General features: G+C 42.1%; 1 protein-coding gene and 1 long non-coding RNA gene across 5 annotated transcripts in view; one reads left to right on the top strand and one right to left on the bottom strand.

Annotated features, from left to right (window-relative positions):
* LOC125282960 (uncharacterized) overlaps window positions 1-8,151 on the bottom strand; it is an 80,606-nt gene extending 72,455 nt beyond the window's left edge. For all 3 annotated transcript variants that reach the window (XR_007190445.2, XR_007190444.2, XR_007190446.2), the window contains exon 1: window positions 7,826-8,151. This is a non-coding gene — a long non-coding RNA (uncharacterized LOC125282960). The remainder of the gene's footprint in view (window positions 1-7,825) is intronic.
* On the top strand, window positions 8,002-21,732 carry CDKN2AIPNL (CDKN2A interacting protein N-terminal like). Of its 2 annotated transcripts, none has more exons than XM_026507996.4 (3): window positions 8,002-8,308; window positions 9,691-9,790; window positions 15,294-21,732. In XM_026507996.4, exons 1-3 carry the CDS (start codon window positions 8,070-8,072, stop codon window positions 15,303-15,305), a joined length of 351 nt encoding a protein of 116 aa, XP_026363781.1. In that variant the 5' UTR covers window positions 8,002-8,069; the 3' UTR covers window positions 15,306-21,732. The 2 variants fall into 2 exon arrangements, with proteins under 2 accessions (XP_026363781.1, XP_048076897.1); XM_048220940.2 differs by having other exon boundaries at window positions 8,017-8,308; window positions 13,812-21,732.
* Window positions 21,733-22,055: the final 323 nt, after the last annotated feature.

The raw sequence follows: 22,055 nt of genomic DNA, 5'->3' as shown, positions 1-22,055 counted from the left end.
AGCACCTGACTCTTGCTTTCGCCTCAGGTCATGATCATCATCTCAGGGTCTTCAGATCCCCTGGTCAGGCTCTGAGCTTAGCACAGAATCTGCTTAAGAATGTCTCCCCCTGGGGCCCTTGGGTGGTTCAGTCGGTTAAGTGCCTGCCTTCAGCACAGATCACGTTTTGGGGGTCTTGGAATGGGCTCCCTGCTCAGCAGGGAGTCTGCTTCTCCCTCAGTCTCTCCACCCCTGCCCCCCCCACTTGTGCTCTCTCTAATGAATAAACAAAAATCTTTAAAAAAAAATGTCTCAAATGTCTCTCCCTCTCTCTGTCCATCCCCATCCCCACGCTTTCTCTCTCTCTCTGAAATAAATAAACAAATCTTCCCAAAAAACCCCCAAACTGTGAGACTACCATATACAATTTTATGCAAATAAATTTTAAAACCTATAAAAATGTACAATTTTTCAGAAAAATAAGAGTAGAAAACCAACACAGGCTGATTTGCATAAAATAATTTGTTTAAATAATATGAATAAAAATATTATGCATAAATATATGCAGATATAATATTGTATAAATATAATAAATAATAATTTTAATAAATAATGTTGTCAAAATAATTTGACAAAATTTGTCAAATGCTTACCCCTCCTTCCCAGAAAACCCCCAAAACTCCAGGACCATTGTTTTATAGGTGAATTCTACAAATCTACTAACCTTTAAAGAACAGATGATTCTAATGATTTTTAAAATGCTCCATAATCTTGGAAAGAATAAGACTTACAATTTCTTTTCATAAAGCAAATATAAGTACATTGAAACCAAAATATAGTAAGAAGAAAGAAAAAAATAGGACAATGTCATTTATAAATATCAGTGCAAAAATCCTAAATAAAAAATTTTTATTTTGAAAGATTTTATTTATTTATTTGAGAGAGAAAGAGTGAGAGAGAGAGAGAACAAGCAGGAGGGGTAGACGGAGAGGGAGAAGCAGCTCCCAGCTGAGTAGGAAGCTCAATGCGGGGCTTGATCCCAGGACCCTGGGATCATGACCTAGGCTGAAGGCAGACACTTAACTGACTGAGCCACTCAGGCACCCCTAAATAAAATTTTAGCAAGTGGAATCCAAAAACACATTGGAAGAATAATAAACTCTGACCAAACAGAGTTTATTCTAGAAATGGAAATGAAGTTCAATATTAGAAAATCTACTAATATAAATCATCATAAATCATCATATTAATAGTTCTAAATATAAAATTATATGATTGTGTTTATAGGTACTGAAAATGCATTTGATAAAATTAAATACTTATTCTTGATTAAAACCAAGACATTCAGGGGCGCCTGGGTGGCACAGCGGTTAAGCGCCTGCCTTCGGCTCAGGACGTGATACCCGCGTTATGGGATCGAGCCCCACATCAGGCTCCTCTGCTACGAGCCTGCTTCTTCCTCTCCCACTCCCCCTGCTTGTGTTCCCTCTCTCATTGGCTGTCTCTATCTCTGTCGAATAAATAATTAAAAAAAACAAAAAAAAAAAACAAGACATTCAGCAAAATGGGAATCAATGGATATTTCCTCAAAATGAAAAAGTATTTTTTTTTCACAGCAGAAAAGCAACAATTTACTTAACAGGGAAATACTAGAGACTCGGATATTCAGGATATGTTAGACGTAGTAACCAAGGCAATATAGACACAAGGAATAAATTCACGGTAAAAGAAACTGAAGAGAGGTCAGTAGAGAACCTGCTTCTTCCTCTCCCGCTCCCCCTGCTTGTGCACATGCTCCCTCTCTGTGTCAAATAAATTTTAAAAATCTTAAAAAAAAAAAAAAAGGAAGAAACTGAAGAAAAATATTTTAGATCATCTTCTAGAGTATCTTCTAGAATTCTCTTAAGGTTTTCAGGGCCATAATCAATAGAACTGGTGAAGAAGGTTCTAGAAGATAATCTGAGGAGAAGGAGGACAGGAGAGGAGCAGAGGGAGGAGGAAGAAGGAGATGAAAGAAAAGTTAAAAGAAAAGAAAGTGTGGTGACTTAAAATACATTCACAAATTCTTTGACACTCCATTCAAAAGATGGAGCCTAATTCTCTTGCCTCAGTTGTGTACTGGGCTTAGTGACTTACTTCTAACGAACAGATTAAGTTACAAGTAATGCTATGTGACCTATGAGTCCACGTCATAAAAAATATTGAGGCTTCTGCCCTGCTCTTTCTTGGTTCACTCACTCTGAAGAGAGACCCCTACCTTGTGAGGGAGGACACACAAGCAGCCCTGTGGACAGGTCCATGTAGTCAGAACCAAGATCTGTAGCAAACAGCCATCTTCGAGGTGGCTCCTCTAGCCCTAACAAGGCTTCACATAAATGATGCCTCAGCCAACAAATGTACTGAATGAAACATCAACAGAGACCTTGAGCCAGAACCACACTTAGCTCTGGAACTAAGCCACTCCTGAATTTCTATTGTTGTTTTTTAAAGATTGATTGATTGATTTGAGAGAGAGAGAGTGTGTGTGCGCATGAGAGGGGCAGGGATGAGCAGAGGGAGAGGGAGAGAGAAACTTATGAAGACTTCTTGCTGAGTGCAGAGCCCGATGTGGGGTTTGACCCCAAGACCCTGAGATCACGACCTGAGCCGAAACCAAGAGTCTGACGCTTAACCAAGTGCATCACTGAGATGCCCCCTGAACTCCTGTTTTAATACAGACTGTTAGATAATAAATGTTAATGTTAATTTTTTAAGTCATTAGGTTTCAGAGAAACTTGCTACGCAGCCAAATAAGTAATACAGAGGGCAAAATAATGTCATTTTCAGATTGACAAAAAGTGGAGCTTGTCACCAGCAGATTTGTACTAAGGGAAATACTACTAAAATTTTTCGGGTTGAAGAAAAATGATACCACATGGAAGGTAAGAGATAGAGAAGGAATGAAAAACAAATAAAGTAGTAAATATGTGTATTAATCTAATGTTTCATCGGGTTTTAAAATACACAACAATGAGACCTAAATAAATGGGGAGATATGCCATGTTTATGGATTCCAAGATTCAATATTAAAATGTTAATTTTCCCTAAATCGATCTATAGATTCAGTACAACCCCAATTAAAAATCCAGCAGCTGTTTTTCTAGAAATTGACAAGCTAATGCTAAAATCTGTATTAAAAAGCAATAGACTAAAATAGACAAAAGGGGCTCCTGGCTGGCTGGCTCCGTCAGAAGAGCATGTGACTCTTGATCTCAGGTTGTGAGTTCAAGCCCCATGTTGGGTATAGAGATTACTTAAATAAATAAATAAATAAATAAATAAACAACAACAACAACAAAATATATATAAAATACATATATAAACAAAAAGAAATATATATATATAAAAGAAATAAAATAGCCAAAACAATTTTGGAAAAGAACACAGTTGGAGAACTGAAACAATTTGATCTTAAGACTTACTATAAAGCTACAGCAGGGGTTGGCACATTGTTGCCCACGGGCAAAATCTAGCCTGCAGCCTGTTTTTGTAAGGCCCATAAAATATAAATGTTTTCTACATTTTTAAATATTTGAAAAAAGAAACAAAGAAAAATATGCAACAGGAATTTATGGAGCCCACCCTTTACAGAAAAAGTTTGTTAACTCCTGAGTCACCCTTATCAAGACAGTATAGTATTGGTAAAAAGACAAGACACATAGATCAATGACACAGAACAGAGTCCAGAAATAGACTCACACAAATATGGCCAATTGATTTTTGACAAGGATATCAAGGTAATTGAATGGAAAAAAGATAAGTCTTTTCCACAAATTGTACTGGACCATACGCAAACAACAACAACAACAACAACTCAGCTTTTTTTTTTTTTTTTTTAAGATTTTATGTATTTATTGGACAGAGAGAGACACAGCAAGAGAGGGAACACCAGCAGGGAGAGCGGGAAAGGGAAAAGCAGGCTTCCCGCTGAGCAGGGAGCCCCATGCAGGGCTCAATCCCAGGACCCTGGGATCATGACCCAAGCTGAAGGCAGACGCTTAACGACTGAGCCACCCAGGCGCCCCAAGAATCTCAACTTTTGTTGGGAAACAATTCTCATAATTCTTAGTGGGTCTCTCATGCATCTGCACATCTTAAGAGTTAGACACTAACTGCCCTTTTGTGGCAGACTATCTTTTTAAGGATGTTTGTCCATGAACCGGTTTAGAGACAGCGCCCACCTTCAGAGTAAAGGGCGAGTTTGTTTACTGTCCAGATTAAAAAGGTAGTGTATTGTTCTGGGCCAAAGGTTGGGCAGGTTTGCTTGCAGTCCTTTATAAAAGACTGCTGTTCCCTAAACTTTGGGTTCCTCAGCTGTGATACAAACCCACTGTGTGTACCTATTTGTACTTCATCCACCTGACACTTTGGCATAGCTTCTGTGGAACTTGTAGACAAGGGGAACCAACATAAACCTAAAGCCCATGCTGCTCTCCATGCTGTGAGCCATAAAGTTCTTTGCCTCTACCTAGGAGACTTACGTCTTTTACCAGCAGCCATTGAGACTGTGTTACAGTAACTTGTTAGCTTGCAAGTAGGGTAAAATCTTATATCATTTATCCCTCTTGACAACCCATACCTTGCATCATATACAAAAATTAACTTGAAATGAAATCTAAATGTAAAACCTAAAACTTCCAGAAGAAAACAGAAACTGTTCATGTCATTGGGTTAGGCAAAGTTTTCTTAGACCAAAAGGCATGACCCAGAAGAAATAAATTTGTATTTCATCAAAATTTAAAACTTTTGCTCTTTAAAAGACAGGATTTTTAGGGGAGCAAAACTATTCTGTATGGTACTATAATGGTGGATACATGTCATCACACATTCATCAAAATCCATAGAATATACCACTCTAAGAGTAGACCCTAATGTAAACTATGGGCTTTGGATGATAATGATGGATCAGTGTCACAAATGTACCATTCTGGTGCTAGATGTTGATAGCTGGAGGGAAGGTAGGGAAGGGGGAGATGGAAACTGCACTTTCTGCTCAATTTTGCTGTAAAGCTAAACTACTCTAAAAAATAACGTGTGCGTTTTTTTTTTTTTCCTTAATGGCAAGGTATCTGAATAGACATTTCTCCAAAGAAGATAGACAAATGGCCACTAACCACATGAAAGATGCTCAATATCATTAGTTCTTAGGGAGATACAAAACCACAATGAGATACAACTCTGCATCCACTAAAATGACTATAATCAAAAAGAGGGAAAATAGCAATTGATGGCAAGGATGTGGAGAAATTGGAACTTTCATATGTTGGTGGTGAGTATTTAGAATGGCGCAGACACTGTGGCAAACAATCTGCTAGCTCTTCAAAAGGTTAAACGTAGACCCAGCAATCCACTATATAACCAAGACAATTGAAAATGGAGGTCCACACAAAAACGTGTACATGAATGTTCATAGAAGCACTATTCATAATAGCCAAAATGTGGAAACAACTCAGATGATGAATGGATAACAGAATGAGGCATATCCAGATAACAGAGTGTTTTTCAACCACAAAAAGGAATGAAAAACTGACACACACTACAACATGGATGAACCTCAAAAACATGATAGAAGTGAAAGAGCTAGACACAAAAGACCACATACTATGTGATTCCATTTAGGTTACATGTCCAGAATAGGAAACCCATAGAGACAAAAAGTAGATTAGGGGTTGCCAGGTGCTGGAGGCAATGGGGAGTAATTGCTAAAGCGTATGGGATTTTTTTGAGGGTGATGAAAATGTTCGATATTCAGCTTGTGTTGATAGTTGCACAAATCTGTGAATATACTAAAACGATTGAATTATATACTTTAAATGGATGAATTTTATGGTATGTGTATTATATCCCAATAAAGATTAAAAAAAAAAAAAAAGATGAGGTAGGGGAGCCTGGGTGGCTCAGCTGCTTAAGCCTCTGAGTCTTCATTTTGGCTCAGGTCATGATCTCAGGGCCATGAAATTGAGGCCCGAGTGAGGCTCTGCGCTCAGGGGGGAGTCTGCTTGAGATTTTCTCTCTCCCTCTGCCCCTCCCCCTCCCTCTTGTGCTCTCTCTTTTTCTAAGATAAATAAATAAATCTTAAAAAAAAAAAAAAGATGTGGTAGGAAAACTGATCTTTGGCTATATAAGTACTCCATTCTGAAAAATCTGAATCATAAAAACAAGTTAGAACTAATAACCTGGGCGATAATTGGACTTCCCACAGGGTCCTGTAAATTGTTAATACTAACATTTTTATTTTTTTTTAATTAAAAAAATTTTTTTTCTTTTTTCGCTACAGCTTCTTATAACAAAGCATGGGTTCCTATTTCGGGGCCAGCTTCTCAACTGTAGAGCAGGTGACCAAGAATTTGGTTCAGAGAAGCCTCATCAATGCTTTTCAAAGTGTGGTCAGTGGCAGATGGAATCAGTTACCTGGAACCTTGATTCTGAGCATCCAGTGATAGGCCTGGGAATCTGCTATTTCAACAAGTCCCTCAGGGAATGCGATCTGCACTCAATTTTGAGAGCCCCAGCTGTGGGCATCTATTCCTGATTGCTGTGGAGAAGCTGAGACGGTTCACATTCTCCCTGCTTGACAGGGTGAGAGTGTCATGTCTTCCTATTGTTAACCATAATGGGACTTCACTGAGCCTGGTGCTGGGTCTGCAGGTACAGTCTTCTCATTGCACTGCCTGGTATTTCCATTTTGGGTGGGGTTTCTGCCTGCTGGAGTCCTGACATCCCATCAGAAGCTGCAGAAGCAGCAGTCAGCACAGTGGGCTCTCTCTGCCCCTGGATCCTACTCACAATGTACTACACTGGAGCCCTGGATCATGGACTCTACGCCCGGCCCTACACCTCACCCCACAACTGATGAGGGATGAAGGCGCAGCCTCTTAGGTCAAAATAATCTCTCAAGGGTGATGGGGGCTCAAGTGGTTTCCCAAGTACTGTAATTGAATGCTTCCAGGGATGGGAAATTCACCACATACAAGTAAGCTCTTCTCTCAGTGGCTCTGCTACCTGACCCTTGAACAGACAGCAGAATTATGCAGTCTCACCTGCTCATCTCATGTGGACACATCTATTCTGGCTCCTTCCGACACCTTTTGGAAACAGGGGTGTCACTGCTCTGGTTAAAATCCTTCAGAGGCTCACATTCCTCTTAGGATCTAGACCACAGTCTCTACCATCCTTGCTGATCTTTGCAGCCTCATCTCCTCGGCTGTCCTACACTCTAGGACCCGGACCCACGGTTCAGGGCGTTCTCTCACCAGGCCAGGCTGTGTCTTACCATGCCTATGTCTCTTCAGGTGGTTAGCTCCTATTCATCCCTTGGCTCTCTAGCATCATTTCCCCGGGATCTCCACGTCTCGATCACGTCCCTTGCTTATTCATGCTCCTAACACTCTGGGCCTCTCCTTTTTAACATCTTTCAACTAACGGTGAACTTTTTCACTCAAGGAATTATTTCACCAATGTTTGCCTCCCCAAGCAGACGGCAAAGTTCATTAGTCCAGGGATCTGAATTTGCCCTCTTGCATCCCCAGCATTTAGCAAAGGGCCTGGCAGGTATTTAATTGGACGGACGGCTCGCTCCAGGAAGGCGGGCTACAACCTGAAAGGGTGTTGAGACTACGGGAGAATTAATCAAAGACAGAACCCGAGCAGATACACATATAAAGCCCTCAGAACTGAGGGCATTCGTGTGCGGCCGGTGCCCGCGGAGCCCCCAGGGCAAGGACACAGCACAGCTCTGGCTGGCGCCAAGCTGCCGAACGGGAGAGGGGCATTCCGTCTTTGTGCTTCGGGGCCTCAGTTTCCCTACCGGTTCCCCGCGGGGTCGACGGAGAACGGCCCCTGCGGCCCCCAGGTGGACGCACGTCATGCGCAGCGGGCTGTGGAGGTCTGAGGGGATGGAGCCGACGAGGCCGCCGCTCCCGGCGAGGGCGCTCCAGGCCGGTCCTCCGGAGCAGTCGTGCGCCGCCGGGGCCCCTCTAGCCGCCGGGAGGTGACGCGGTGCGAGTCGGGAAGGCGGCGGGCGGGTGCGGCTCTCGGCGGCGGAGGGCGCCATGGTAGGTGGCGAGGCTGCTGCCGCGGTGGAGGAGCTAGTTTCGGGGGTGCGGCAGGCGGCCGACTTCGCGGAGCAGTTCCGCTCCTATTCGGAGAGCGAGAAGCAATGGAAGGCTCGCATGGAATTCATCCTGCGCCACTTGCCCGACTACCGCGACCCACCCGATGGCGGTGGCCGTTTGGACCAGCTGCTGTCCCTCTCCATGGTGTGGGCCAACCACCTCTTCCTGGGTTGCAGGTGCGGACCCCTGCGGGCTGGCTGACCCTGTCCCCTGCCTTCAGACCCGCAGCCCTCTCCTAGGGCTGACCCCTGCCCAGTGCTGACCCCGCCCCCAACCTCCCGCCCGGACTGGCCCAGCCTGTGGCTGATTCCCACGCTAGCCAGCTCTTTGGAAAGACATTTAACCTCTCAGAGCCTCAGTTTCCTCATTGGGAAAATAAGTTGTGATGACTGCAGTATTAAAGAGTTAAAAAAAAAAAAAAGCACCTAGCACAGACTGCTATTTAGCAAGAGCTCAAAATGGCGCTAAAATGCCGTTGTTAATTGTATTAATACTGTTAGTTTAAACCATCACCTTTGCGTAGTACATTTCAAGTGTCTTGGCTCCTTCCACCCCCATGGCAAACGTGCAGACACGGAAACTGAGATCCCCAATTTACTTATGAAGGAGCTGAGAGAGGGCCGTGTGTCTTCTGACAGGATTGTGGATTTTACCATTTATGGCAGGATGTAATCTGTGGCCTTTGGCTTTTCCTCCCCACTCCCCAGTCTGCTGGACTCTTAGCAAGAGCCAGCCTTTGCCTCTCTGCCTTTCCTGTTATGAAAATAACAGATGCCTTCAAGGGACTGTTTTTGAAGTGCTTTAGATAAGGCACCCCTTGTACCCCCTCAATGAAGAAGATGTTAAATCTTGAAGCTCCCACATCCTTTTATTTTAGTGTCCTGAAATTGTGTTAGGATAGTAAGATGACTTGTCTTAGTCCTGATTTCTTTTCCCCTTTTGGCTGTCTGACTCTTGTCACATGCTCCCTCCAGCCCTTAGCCACTTGGTTTTGTTTTCAGATGTTGGGCTTATTAGAACAGGATTTGGGGAAGCAGTGCCAAAGGCTTTTCCTCTGTTTTCTGGGTGCCCCTGGGAAATCCTGGTTAATGGGCTCCAAGACTAGGAAAATGTTAGAAAATTGGACAAATGAACAAATGATGTTATTTACTTTAGACCAGTATTCGATGTGTTTTTTTTTAATAATAATTTTCTATTATGTTATGTTAGTCACCATACAGTATATCCTTAGTTTTTGATGTATCGATGTGTTTAAAAAATAAAACATTTTGGCCCTCATACTGTATCCACGAATATGTACTGCCAGATGTACAGTGTCTCTATTTTTATAAATCTTTTTTGTTTTGTCTTGAAACACCTGCTCTGTTGGCATTCCTATAGCCACTTCTGAATCCACAAGCCAGAAGAAGGGTTTCCTAACCCGCTGCTGAGCATGTGTCCGTTTTCCATGTAGTATCACATCAGAACGCTAAGAGTTGAGCTACTTGTGGTTTCTCATTAGCCCACAGTAACACGTGATTCCTCCAAGGTTTTTATCTTACTACTTTTTATTGTGCAGTTACAACAAAGACCTTTTAGACAAAGTGATGGAAATGGCTGATGGGATTGAAGTGGAAGACCTGCCACAGTTTACTACCAGAAGTGAATTAATGAAAAAGGTAAACAGGTTTTCTAAGTGCATTTGAAATGGTATCAAGTTAATGGCCCCTGCTTTTATGTTACGTATTAGAGGATACTATTTACTCCCCAAGGATCTAAGCCCTTTCATTAAAAATTTTTTAAAAATTTGGGATGCCTGGATGGCTCAGTTGATTAAGCATCTGCCTTTAGTTCAGGTCATGATCCTGAGGTCCTGGGATTGAGTCCCGCATTGGACTCCTTACTCATCGGGGAGCCTGCTTCTCCCTCGGCCTGCCACTCCCCCTGCTTGTGCACTCTTTCTCGGTCAAATAAATAAATGAAATCTTAAAAAACTTTTTAAAAAATTTGTTACTGAAATACAGTTGATATACAATATCCTATTTGTTTCAGGTGTATATCATAATGTTTTTATACATTACAAAATAATTTCCACTTATTATCTAGTAACACATCTTTCACCATACAAAGCTGTTACAGTGTTACTGTATTCTCTGTGCTGTACATCACATCCTCATGACTTAATTTATTTTATAATTGGAAGTTTGTACGTCTTAATCCCCTTCACCTCTGTGGTCCACCCCCCAGCTGGTAACCAGTAGTTTGTTTCCTGTATCTATGAATCTGTTTTGTTTTGTTTGTTCATTTGTTTTTTTAGATTCCACATATAAGTGAAATCATACTGTATTTATCGTCATCTGTCTTATTTCGCTTAGCATAATGCACTCTAGGCCCAACCATGTAGCAACTGTCAAGATCTCTTTTTATTGCTGAGTAGTATTCCATTATATATATGTATAACAGCACATCTTCTTTATCCATTCATTTATCTGTGGACACTTAAGTGCCTTGTCACTTTCATTTCTCTATACTCGGTATAAGCCTTTTCATAACTAGATAACAACTAAATTATACATTGTTGGTGGAGTAATTAATAAATTCAACCTCTAAACTTCTTTTATGAAGTTTTGAGCTTTTTGCTTAATTTTTAAGAAAATGTTGGCTAGAGTGCTACAGCTTTCCACTTATTAAAAAAATCTTGTTGGTAACATTAACTCATCTTTACCCCAGTGGGTGAAGGTCTAACCAGACTTATTTGGCCCATCTGACTTGCTGATGGAAATGTAGATGGAATAATGCCCACATATAGCTGTTCCCTGTTCTGTAGGGCTTAGTCTGATCTGAAGTTGCAGACTTTACATGGTGAGCTATTGCCTGTTTAGCCTTGTATCTGGGTCCTGGTGCTCTGGTGCTGGGGCCCTGGAGAATGTGGCAGAAAGAAGTTCAGTTGATGGGCTGGGCATCCCTAGGACATGCTTTTTTTTTTTTTTTTAGATTTATTTATTTTAGAGAGCAAGCACGAGCAGGGCGGTGGTGGGGGGGGCAGAGGGAGAGGGGGAGAGAATCTTCAGCAGACTCCCCGTTGAGTGCACAGCCTGATGTGGGGCTCCATCCCCCGACCCTGAGATCATGACATGAGCCAAAGTCCAACACTTAGCCGAATGAGCCACCTTGGCGCCCCAAGACATGCTTTTTCTCATTTGCCTGGGCCTTTTCAGGAAGAATTGCTTCCTCTCATCCAAAGTTTGTTTCTTCGGCACTCTGCCCAGGTCTCTTAGAAGATTGTAAGCTTCTTGAGGAAAGAGTTGGTACCTAAAGTCTTAGTCCTTCTGTCTCTGAAACCCAGTATAGGCTTACCTAAAAGCAGCTCAGAAAACCAAAGCAATAGAGTAAAAGGCTGCAGGCCTGTTTTATTTCTATCCTCAGAAACATAGGTAAGCCCTCACCCCTGTTGGGTCTTGTTTGGGGAGGTAGGGCATATAAAGAGGTTCCCTTCTGTGTGGTTATCAAGGAACTAATCGAAACCTCAGCATCCCAGAAAGTACTTCAGTCTCAAATAGCACACCCCACTTGATTTCAAATAGTTTTGCTAAAAAAAAAATACTCTTTTTAAATCTGAATCTGGGGTCAGGAATTGGAAGCTTGTGACTTTTTGGATCATCTCATGTAATACTTAAAAAAAAATTTCTGGGCAGTCCCATCAGTGTCCCATAGTGGTGAGGTTCCTGGGGCTGTCATGGGGCAGCTAGATAGTTGCTGGCTGCCCGAGTGTTCCCCAGGCAAGAGTAGGATCAGCTTTTACGTCCTGTGTGTGGTGATTCTGTCCTTGCTTTTACTCCCAAGAGGTATTTTGCCATCCATAAAACTTGTTTTTTTTAAGTCAAATTTGTTATACTTTTTTTTTTTTTAAGATTTTATTTATTTGTTAGAGAGAGAACGAGCAAGAGGGAGGGGCAGAGGGAGAGGGAGAGGCAGATTCCCCACTGAGCAGGGATCCCAATGCGGGGCTCAGTCAGGACCCCAAGATCATGACCTGAGCTGAAGACAGATGCTTAGCCGACTGAGCCGCCCAGGCACCCCTGTACTTCTCTGTCTTGTATGTAGCCATAGTCTTTCCGATTATTCTGGACTTGTAGAGTTGAGAACCCTTCATGGTGTTTGGGTCGTAGACCAGAAGGAAACTAAGGAGGTTTTGTAATTGATATGCATGTCCCTAGACCAGTGTGAAGAAATATATGTATGTGTATTGGGCCGGGGTGTTTCTCGAATCTGTTAATACTGTGAAGGGGTCTTGAACCTCAACAATGTAGGGGTCCTCTGCCCTGGGATGTTCATTTCTGACACTGTCATTGCACAGTGTCAGCCTCCAGAGAAGAGTCCTCAGGCATGAACCTGGTATCCGTGAAAGCAGCTCTGCCATCAGACTAGTCATACTCCCCTAGCTACCTGGAAGAAGCCTGCGGGAGCCTCTACATCGAGAGCACTTTCGGATTATGCGTGTTTGGGCTTCCTTCAGATAAAACTGAAGTTTTCTTAGTAGCCAAGTTTTAGATTATTGATCCCACTGAAAATGAAACTCAGTTAATCCTGAGAAGTGAGATCCTTAAAGGGTATGTAGAGTTTTGCCAGTTTTTAAGCCTCTTCTAGATACTTTGATCCTGAGGACTCTTTTGACATGTGTGCCATGACAGACTTGTGTGGTATTGAAGGTTGTCCCTTCTCCATTGAAGGAGCCCCTGGGAGGCCACTGGAAAGAGTCATGGGGACTTCCCAGCAGTTCTTTTGTCTCTTGCCTGAAGTTTTTGCATGTAATAGAGGCTGTCAAACATAAAGCAACATTGCCAGCCCACATACCAAAAAAAAACCCGAGATATTGAGCCATGCACCTGAAGGTGTTTGTCGTAGTTCTGCCTAGAATAGATCCTCAGCTCTAAAATTAGAGTTTAGGTGGGTTTTAAAGCTAGCTAGCAAGTAGAAATGAATCACCTGGCGTTGTTGGCATCTTGAGACTGGACAGTGAAGGTAATTTAGGATATAATTTCTTTAAAGTAAGATTTAAGGGCCGCCTGGATGGCTCATTTGGTTAAGTGTCCACCTTCAGCTCAGGTCATGATCTCAGGGTCCTGGGATTGAGCCCCGTATAGGGTTCCCTGCTTGGTGGGGAGTCTGCTTCTCTCTCCCCCTCTGCCCCTTCCTGTGCTCATTCTCTCTCTCTCTCCCCTTCTCTTGCTTGCTGTCTCTCAAATAAATAAAATCTTAAAAAAATATTTTAAAAAATTTATATATATTCTGCAGTTTTGAGGCAAATACATCTCTGTGGTCTATCCAACTCTTATTATTTTTTTGGTCTGAGAAAAGAAATGAGCATTGTTCTCTGACAGGTGGTATTTATCAAACAGTTGCAGTTTATGATTTTTCTTTGGATTCAAATACAAATACATTGAGCAAACAATCTCAGTTATCTAACAGTCGTCCCTAGGCACCTACTAGCAGCCTTCGTGGTAGACCAGCTTTATCCAGCGAGCAGTAATTAACAAAGAACAGCAGCTCACTCGGAAGGATGTCATTACTAGGACTGTCAGAGTTAATATTTCCAAGCCATTGTCTTAAGGAGAAAGAGGAGTGATTAACTAGGAAGCTATCATTATTGGCTCATAGAAATAATTTATCAACTTAATTTCTTGGCCCATTTTTCCTAAGAACATTTTTATCCAAGAAGGAAAATGGCAGCATGGAAAGTGACTGGATATGAAATGTGAACGAGAAGGTAGGAAAACAAGGATACTTGCATTTCAAGAAGTGCTTTTCTGTGCATTATGTCCAGTCTTGGCAAGTTCTAAGGTAGTGGGAAAGCCACTCCCATGGTGAAAGGAGATGTGATTTTAAAGCAGCACATATTTGTGAGCATTAAAACAAATTCAGCCTGTCACATTAGTGGAGCTACCTTTCCCCTTTATCAGCTAGCAGGAGAAAGCGCCGGAAAAGCTGAATCTGACTGCACAGGCCAGTCTGTCGCCCAGTGCTCAGGAGGAGTAAATCATATGCCAACACCTTGTGTCAAAGACCATACTTGCAGCAGCCAGAGCTGTGGCAGCTTCTGTGCTGCCGTAGTTTTGGTCTGTCCTATGGGAAATTTGAAAGGTGTCTTAGGGGATTTTCTTTTCCTTTGGAGTAATGATGGTTTCTTTAGGTAATATTGCATTCTCCTAAATGGGGAAAGACTTCTTATATTTTGCTTTTCCTGAACAATGTTGCTTTTTCATTGCTCAAAAAGACTGGAGTGACAGGCTTAGCTAGGAAATAGGTCATACCTTGAAAACTCTGATTACTAAAAAGACTCTCAGATTGATTCACTTGCACTGCTAAATGTTAAGGAAATCCATTCAAGTACAAGGTGACAGCCAACATGATTTCTTCACACCCAGCTTAAAAGTTGTCTAAAGCCAAGTTTAAATTTACCAAAGGTGCTAGAGAGCACCCAGAAAGAATGTATCTGCTTCAGTTCGCCACTATTTGAAGACATGCATTTACAGTTTCTAATAGTGTGAAATCCAGAAATACATAACCTTCACATCTCCTAAATATCCTGAGTCAATGTGAAATCTTGTGAATTACTACCTGGATTCAACTGATTTTAATTTAAAACAGTGTTTGTGCGATTCTTCTTTTAGAATCCTTCACTGAAAAGCATGCCACGAAGAAAGTTATATTTCAGGTATTTCTGTTATCACATTAAACTGTGAACATTTATAGATCCCAGGTGTCAAGACAAAAAAATTAGGCTCTAGCTTCCAAATAGATGGTATGTTCAATGTTTTGTTGAATTTTCTGTATGTAGTAAAATAGTAATTTGAGTCTACTTTCCTTCTAGGTAGTACATAAATATTGTATGACTGCTGTATTTTATTTTTTTAAGATTTTGAGAGAGTGAGCGAGCGAGCAAGTGCACAAGCAGGGGGAGGGGCAGAGGGAGAAGGAGAAGCAGACCCCACTCTTCCCCCCGCCTTGAGTAGGGAGCCCCACGTGGGACTTGATCCTGGGACTCCAGGACCATGATCTTAGTGGAAGGCAGACACATAACTGACTGAGCCACCCAGACGCCCCTCACTGCTGTATTTTAATTTATAAATTTGATTTGCTGGACTACATGGCTAAATAACCTTTTCTTTTTTTTTCCCCCAGCATCAAAGTTAAGGCAGAAGATTCATCACATTTTCAACATCAGCTACAGGCTTAGGAAAGGAGTCTGGGATGAATGTGACATGGACCACAGCAGCTCTCTTAAGATTCCTGGTATTTCCAACATGTAGGAAGGAGGCAGTTGGAATGATAATCTTGTCTAGATTGGAGTTTTAAAAGGTCTCATTCTTCCAGTAGCTGTCATTGTAAAAGTGTGCATGGATATTTATGTATTTATAAATCATGCCCTCTTTTTTAATTTTCACTTTTTGAATGCCAAACTTTTTGTTAAAAATGCCTATTTTTTTTATGTTGTAATAATTGCAGGTAGTGAATTTTATATTTTGGACTTTTCAATAATGTATCTTCAAATCTGATTGTTTTATGGTCTTTTTCCCCTGCACTGAGGCAAACCAGCCCTTCTTTCTTTTTTTTTTTTTTTAAGATTTTATTTATTGGAGAGAGAGAGATCATAAGAAGGGGGGAGGGGCAGAGGGAGAGGGACAAGCCGACTTCCCCCTGAGCAGCGAGCCTGACACCAAGGACCCTGAGATCATGACCTGCGCCGAAGGCAGATACTTAACCGACTGAACCACCCAGGCACTCCTATTTCCTTATTTCTTTCTGAAGTTTATGCCATGTTTATGGCCACTGCCATACACACTCATCTTTTTTTTTTTTTTTAAGAGACGAGCGAGAATCAAATCATAGGCCTCAGGTACCTACCAGCTCATGGGAAGAGGCAGCTTATGAAAAGGCATCTGGCCTGATTTTAAAACGGACACCAGATGCCACAGCTTGGTCCAGGCAGTCAGGTGATTTATAGGTTTTCTAGAAGGTCTCCCAGCAGCTGAGTAAAGCCCACATTCTCTTTTTCTGGAAGGAGCCTGACTTGAGGAACTGCCTTGCACATAGCCCTTGAAGAAATACTTGTTTAGTGCAATGTTTTGCTCTGAAATTCTTGTGTTAATTTTCCCATTAGTTAATATATCTGTTCTTTATCCCCTCCCTCTTTCTTTCATTCATTCATTCATTCATTCATTCATTAAGATTTTATTTTTAAGTAATCTCTTCACCCAGCTTGGGGCTTAAACTTACAACCTTGGCACCAAGAGTTGCATGTATTACCAACTGACCATCCAGGAGCCCTCTATTTATTTAATACCCACCTTAAGAACTTACCTCCAGGCATAAATACTGAGAGAGGGACTTCATTGGGGTCAGCAATATAACAATCACAGCAGAATTCACTTTTGGGATATTTGGTGAATAATTCATATTTGGTGAATAATTCATATGTGGGAAAATGGTGAATAAGATAGTGGACCCTTTCTTAGCTGAACCTACCAGTAAACCCAGGTAATTAAAAAACCAGGAATGCTGAAGAGGGCTGGCTGTGGGAGCATGATGCTTGGGAGCAGACAAGTGGGATGAGACTCACCCACTGCTCAAGCCTAAGGACAAGCATCACACCTTGGGCCACGTCTCTGTGCAGCTTCTTGCTTTCATCTGTAGGGATCACTAGGGTGGACCAAATGAGGTCAAGATCTCTGATATAATTGGGCAAGCCACTTCTTTCCATAGCTGTACCTGGAAAATGGAGATCATAGAAATACCTAGCACAAAGAGCTATGGCAAAGATGAAGATGCTGCAGGGGTAAGCCAGAGCTCAATGAACCTCAGCCTCTTCCTCACATGTGGCCTAGCCTCTTTCTATTCTGGTGTCCTATACAAATTGGTGATGCTTAAAAACCAAATTTACAAGTTGGGAAATATCAGAGTGGGGCTGTTCACTTTTAAAATGCGTCTTTCACAGGTTTCTCATCATGGATCCTATTTTGTCTGTAAGAGATAAAGCCCTATTATAATAATATCCTGTCAGGAGCATATCCATTGCATAAAGCAAGCTTAAATTGTGCACGGATTGCATGCTCCCCTCCCTAATTCTTCTTCAGTGTATTTTTGAAGACTTATCAAAAGCAAATTTTCTGATAACCATTTTCTGATGGGTTTTCTTATTTCCTCAGCTTAAGCTGTCTCTGTTTTTCTTCTCATCTTTAAAACCTTCATAGCTATCTCATCTATAAAATTAAGCAGTATTTTAGAATTTCATCCTTTGTTTTTCTGGAATAGAAAGTGGCATAGAAATCATAAAATTTTTGCACTGCAGCAGTCCTTGTAAGGACTCGTTATTTGCCTCGTAATAGGCAAAATGGCCCATTCTTAATGCGAACCAGGAGCTCACTGCAAGATACTGGCCTTGGTATATGTAGTGCTGTCCAACATGGGATAAGGATCAAATGAGATCATAGGAGGGGACATGGTAAACTGTTCCCTTCAAATAACAACTAGAGAGCATTTTTTCTGTTAAAGACTTAAGTCTCAAGACTTTGTGAGAAGCAAGTACTAACAGTACAGTTTAGGGTGCTCACTTAATCGTGATACCCTTTTATATTACCCAGAAAATTGCTTTTTTACAATATTCACTAGAGTCTATAGCCCACCTGATGAATTGTCTACCATTGAGGAGGCAAGGATTTTCCAGGATCCATGTGGACCTGAGGCTTACCTATTCCATGGGCATTGGGAGGATTCATTATCACTGCCCATCCTCTGAGGCTTTGCTATTTGTAGTAAATGGCACTGAAAATACACACTGTCGCATCTGAAATGAGATTTATATTATTCTAAATGTCAGGTAACTCTGTTTCTCTGCTGCGCTGTAGTCTTTGCTGGGTACCCTTTTGTTTGGAAAGAGACTGTCAACTTCTAGAGTCTGAGGACTGTAGTCGAGGTTCATGTTATCTAGTCATGGCTCCCGTCCTTGACTAGTTAAGGGACACCTTTTGATTCTGTAGGAGTAAGACTAAACACAAATCTTAAGAGGCAAGAGTTTTAGAATTTAAAGATTGTGGTCATTTGGAAATTTCTTCCTTTAACGAATACTGAATGCACACTAAAAAAAAAAGTCTGCCCTCATGGAGATTATATATTTATATGTATAAAAAAAGTTACAAAAATATGTATTACATATATAATATATAAAAAGGTATATGTATATATATATACATATACACACACACACATATATATATATAAACTCCTTTGGGAAGAAAAAGAATCTTTCTGGGCTTTTCATTAAAATAAAGAGCAAGCAAAAGAGCCTAATTATTCATTTATTTAAGTGAAAAGCAAGCCAGATGAGGTTTTGTTTCTTCCCCAAAGTTTACTCTGTTCCTTCCAAGTTAGGACTCCCAGGTCTAGGGGTGGCAGTATGTTGGCTGCCTTTCTCATTTAGGTTTAGTTTCTCACAATGCCGGCATTAGGGGCAGAGTCCTTTGCATATGTGGTCTTCTCAGGGAGGAAGGTGGGCCTGAAGCCTTGCCCACAGACAAGGACCAGCTGAGGAAGTGGGGGTAACAAGAATACACCAACCGAACAGATTGCCTTCGGAATCAAAAAAGAAGAGTAAAAATTGAGACTATTAGGTTCCCATTAGAGCTATAATTCTTAACATATCCTAGGCATGGACATGTGAACCAGAGCTTCTTTCCTTGACAGTGCTGTCAGGCAAGGACAGCTCTTCAGAAATAACGCAGGTGGTCCCATCCTTCTTTCCCAGCCCAGGAAAATTAGGCAAACGACCCCAAAATAGCCTTGATTATGGTCTTCCAACCTACGTGCCTGGGAGAAATGCTGCTAGGGCATCTTGAGGCAGGTCTTCATCTTCCCCTGGTTTAGTGAAAGGGCAATTAACAGTAAGGAGGTTAACCTTGAACTGTTTGGGCCTATTGACTAAAGCTCTTGCTTTGCTGTGAATCCTAGCACCAAAATCTCACTGCTGGAGCTGCATTTTCTTTTCTCTTTGGTATTTTCTCATATTAAGAATATTTAATTGAACCTAGATGTGAACTGGCATGTAATTCGTTCCTCCTGATTTACTTCACCTTGGTGTAGGGATCTTCGAAGTGGGGGATGATTCTTACTTTGATCTTTATTGGAGGATTTAGTAGAAAAATTTCTCTTTAAGTACCTGGCATTTAGTGAGCTCTCCCTGCTTCATTCCTACCCTACTCTCCCTTTGAGGCCAAGCTGGGAAAACAAAATGTTTCAACTAACTTAAACTTACACAAAAGAAAAATGACCACCCACAGGGACCCCCACAAGACCAGGCTCCATCCCCAGCGCTGCAGAAGGGCAGACCACATCAGTTGCAGTTGTGGAGTAGGGCGAAACATGTGAGTTGGCACCCATTAAGTACTCAGTAGCTATGCTGACAAAATGAATGGCAGCAGGCACTGAGCGATGCAGCCTTAATCAAATGCCTGGCAGTCCGAGAGGGAGGTAGAAGCAAAACCTCCAGGATGGGGGTGTGGGGGTCAGCAGGTGGCCAGAGCTTATAGGTCCACTGCAGTCCTCCCCTAACACTAGGTGCCTTGGAACCCCTGTACCACCTGTATCTAGGGTCTGGGGCTTGCGAAGGCTGTGGATATGCTCCTCTCTCCATGAACATGGCCTTTGCCCTAGCACTGGCGTGGCGGGTTTGCCTGAGTCACCCTGTAAACCGATGAGACCTTACACTTGGTTTGAACTGTGGGCCCCAGCTGACTGGGAATTGTTGGGCTTGGTCCATTACCTACAGTCCCACTTCCCCTGAAACCACTTGTTTTCAACTTCTCAGGTAGGGAGACAATGACTCATGCTTCCTTCTACCTTTGCGTTTACCAAATTATGTATGACTACGTTCTACTTTTATAATAACAAAAACCAGAAACCTGCTAATCAGTGTCTCCAGAGGATTTGGAGCTTGGACCCTGGAGTCTTCTGCTGTCCTACTGGCCTCCTGCCCAGGCCTGTGCATGTATTGCCAGAGGCTGTCTGGAAAGGAGGTTCCTAGTTACATTCCAGTCTTTTTGAACTGTAGTTGTATTGTTGCTCTTACAGCCTGATCTGTCAGACTTGGTCTTGAGAAGGTGCCATGGGGATTGTGCTGTTTTCAAGCTGTTCAGTGCACAAGAATATGCAGCCCGTCGAACCAATGTGTAAGGGCTAACAAAAGCCAGGGAGGGGAACTTTCTCCCTGAACAGATGGGTTCATCAACCTCACCATCATCAGGCCCCCAGTATTGCCCTCACTCATCTTGTGGGCTTGCAGAAGATCCCTTGTACCCACCCCTGGTATTGACATCGTCTTCATTCAAAAGGCAGCCTTCCAACTGTTGTTCTGGGAAGTCTGGACCTGAAACCACAGCCTTGAATGCTTGTGCAGGTACAGGTCTACAACCACAGCCCACTAAAACACAGCAGGGATTACTAATCCAGCTTTTCTGAGGAGGTGATGTTCCAAGCCTTTGGCCAAAGTTACCATGGGCTGGAATCTGATTTCTTTTCCTATGCTCTGCTCAGGATGTTACCAGGACAAGAAGCTTCCAGTTCCTCGTGGTCTTTGTACTCATACCGCCACAGTAACATAAATCTCCCAGCTCAGTTCTGTAAAACGAAAACCTCTCTGCATTTGACATTCTCTTATTCAGGAGTGCAGCCGGTCCAATTCAGTTGGTGGGCTGTGCTATTCTTGGCAAAAGGCCTTGTTTGTAAAGGGGGAAGGGAAAGGGCAACTTACACCTTGGGCTTCAGACAGGAAGGAGCATTATGAGGTCTGCCTTAAGTGCTCTTTATGTTTGCATTTTGGCAGCCTTCAAGACACCACAGAACCCCTCTGCATTCCAGGAAGAATGACAGGTTGATGGAACCTGAGGAGATCCTTTCATAGGCTCTGATTCCCTCTAGATAAGTAGCCAACCCAGTGGCTTTAAGGATCCCAGTCTTCCAGGTAAGAGTTTAGATAGCTAACCTCCTCCCAAAAGACTGCAGAAGCATCATACTTGTAAACCAAGACCGTCCCCAAATAAAGACCTCTCTAACCAGCTAAAGGTTATTTGCTATCAGCAGAATACACTCTCTAGAGTCTTCTCATAATAATATTCTACAGTTGACTGATAAACAAAAGCATCATGTGGCCAAGCTTTACCACTCAACTCAATGGCAGTTCCTGAAATTCAGTCCATGTGGGCTTTTCACCCAAGTCTGAATCCTCCGTATGCCAAAGAGGAAGCTAGGAGCCTTTCCTTTCAGGTTTCTTGATTTCGACCAGTAAGGAGTTAACGCTGAGCTTGAGATGAGTCATATACTCAAAAAGGTTTGCAAAAGGCACAGCTCATTTGTCTTTCGGGCCCAACTAAAAAAAAGCCCTAGCCCATGCTATGAATAGGAAATGTATAAACCTCAAGACGTTATTAACAAAATTGTTTTAAACCAATGCAGTTGAGGGTGGAGGGAGGTGGAGAAATTACTGAAAGAGGAATGGCACACACATTTGTATATTCTTTTTCAAAGGACAGAGAAAAAAGTAAACTCAATAAAACCTTGTTTCTAGTCTCTCCTCCATGTCATATACTTGAGTAACTAAAGAAAACTACTTTAATCTTTATTCCTATCTGACAGCAGTTGTTTTTTTCTAACTAGATGGGAACTGAAGTAACAGAGCTACCATCTTGGCACAAGGCCCTCGCCCTATGGACAATTTTATCTACCTTTAATAGCTTTGCAACTACTGACTTTTCTATTTACATAATAATCCCCACATAACTGAGATTCCTCTGGGACTCTGCATTATGAAATGCAGTAGGAAAGGAATTGTAATAAATACCACCAAGACCTAAAAAGTTGATCCCTATCTCTTAAAACCTGGAAGAATTGAGAGCT

The sequence above is a fragment of the Ursus arctos genome, unplaced genomic scaffold (assembly GCF_023065955.2).
Source record: "Ursus arctos isolate Adak ecotype North America unplaced genomic scaffold, UrsArc2.0 scaffold_5, whole genome shotgun sequence".
Lineage (NCBI taxonomy): Eukaryota > Metazoa > Chordata > Mammalia > Carnivora > Ursidae > Ursus > Ursus arctos.
Note: the sequence above shows the minus strand (reverse complement) of the source record. Positions and strands in the feature narration are given on the sequence as shown.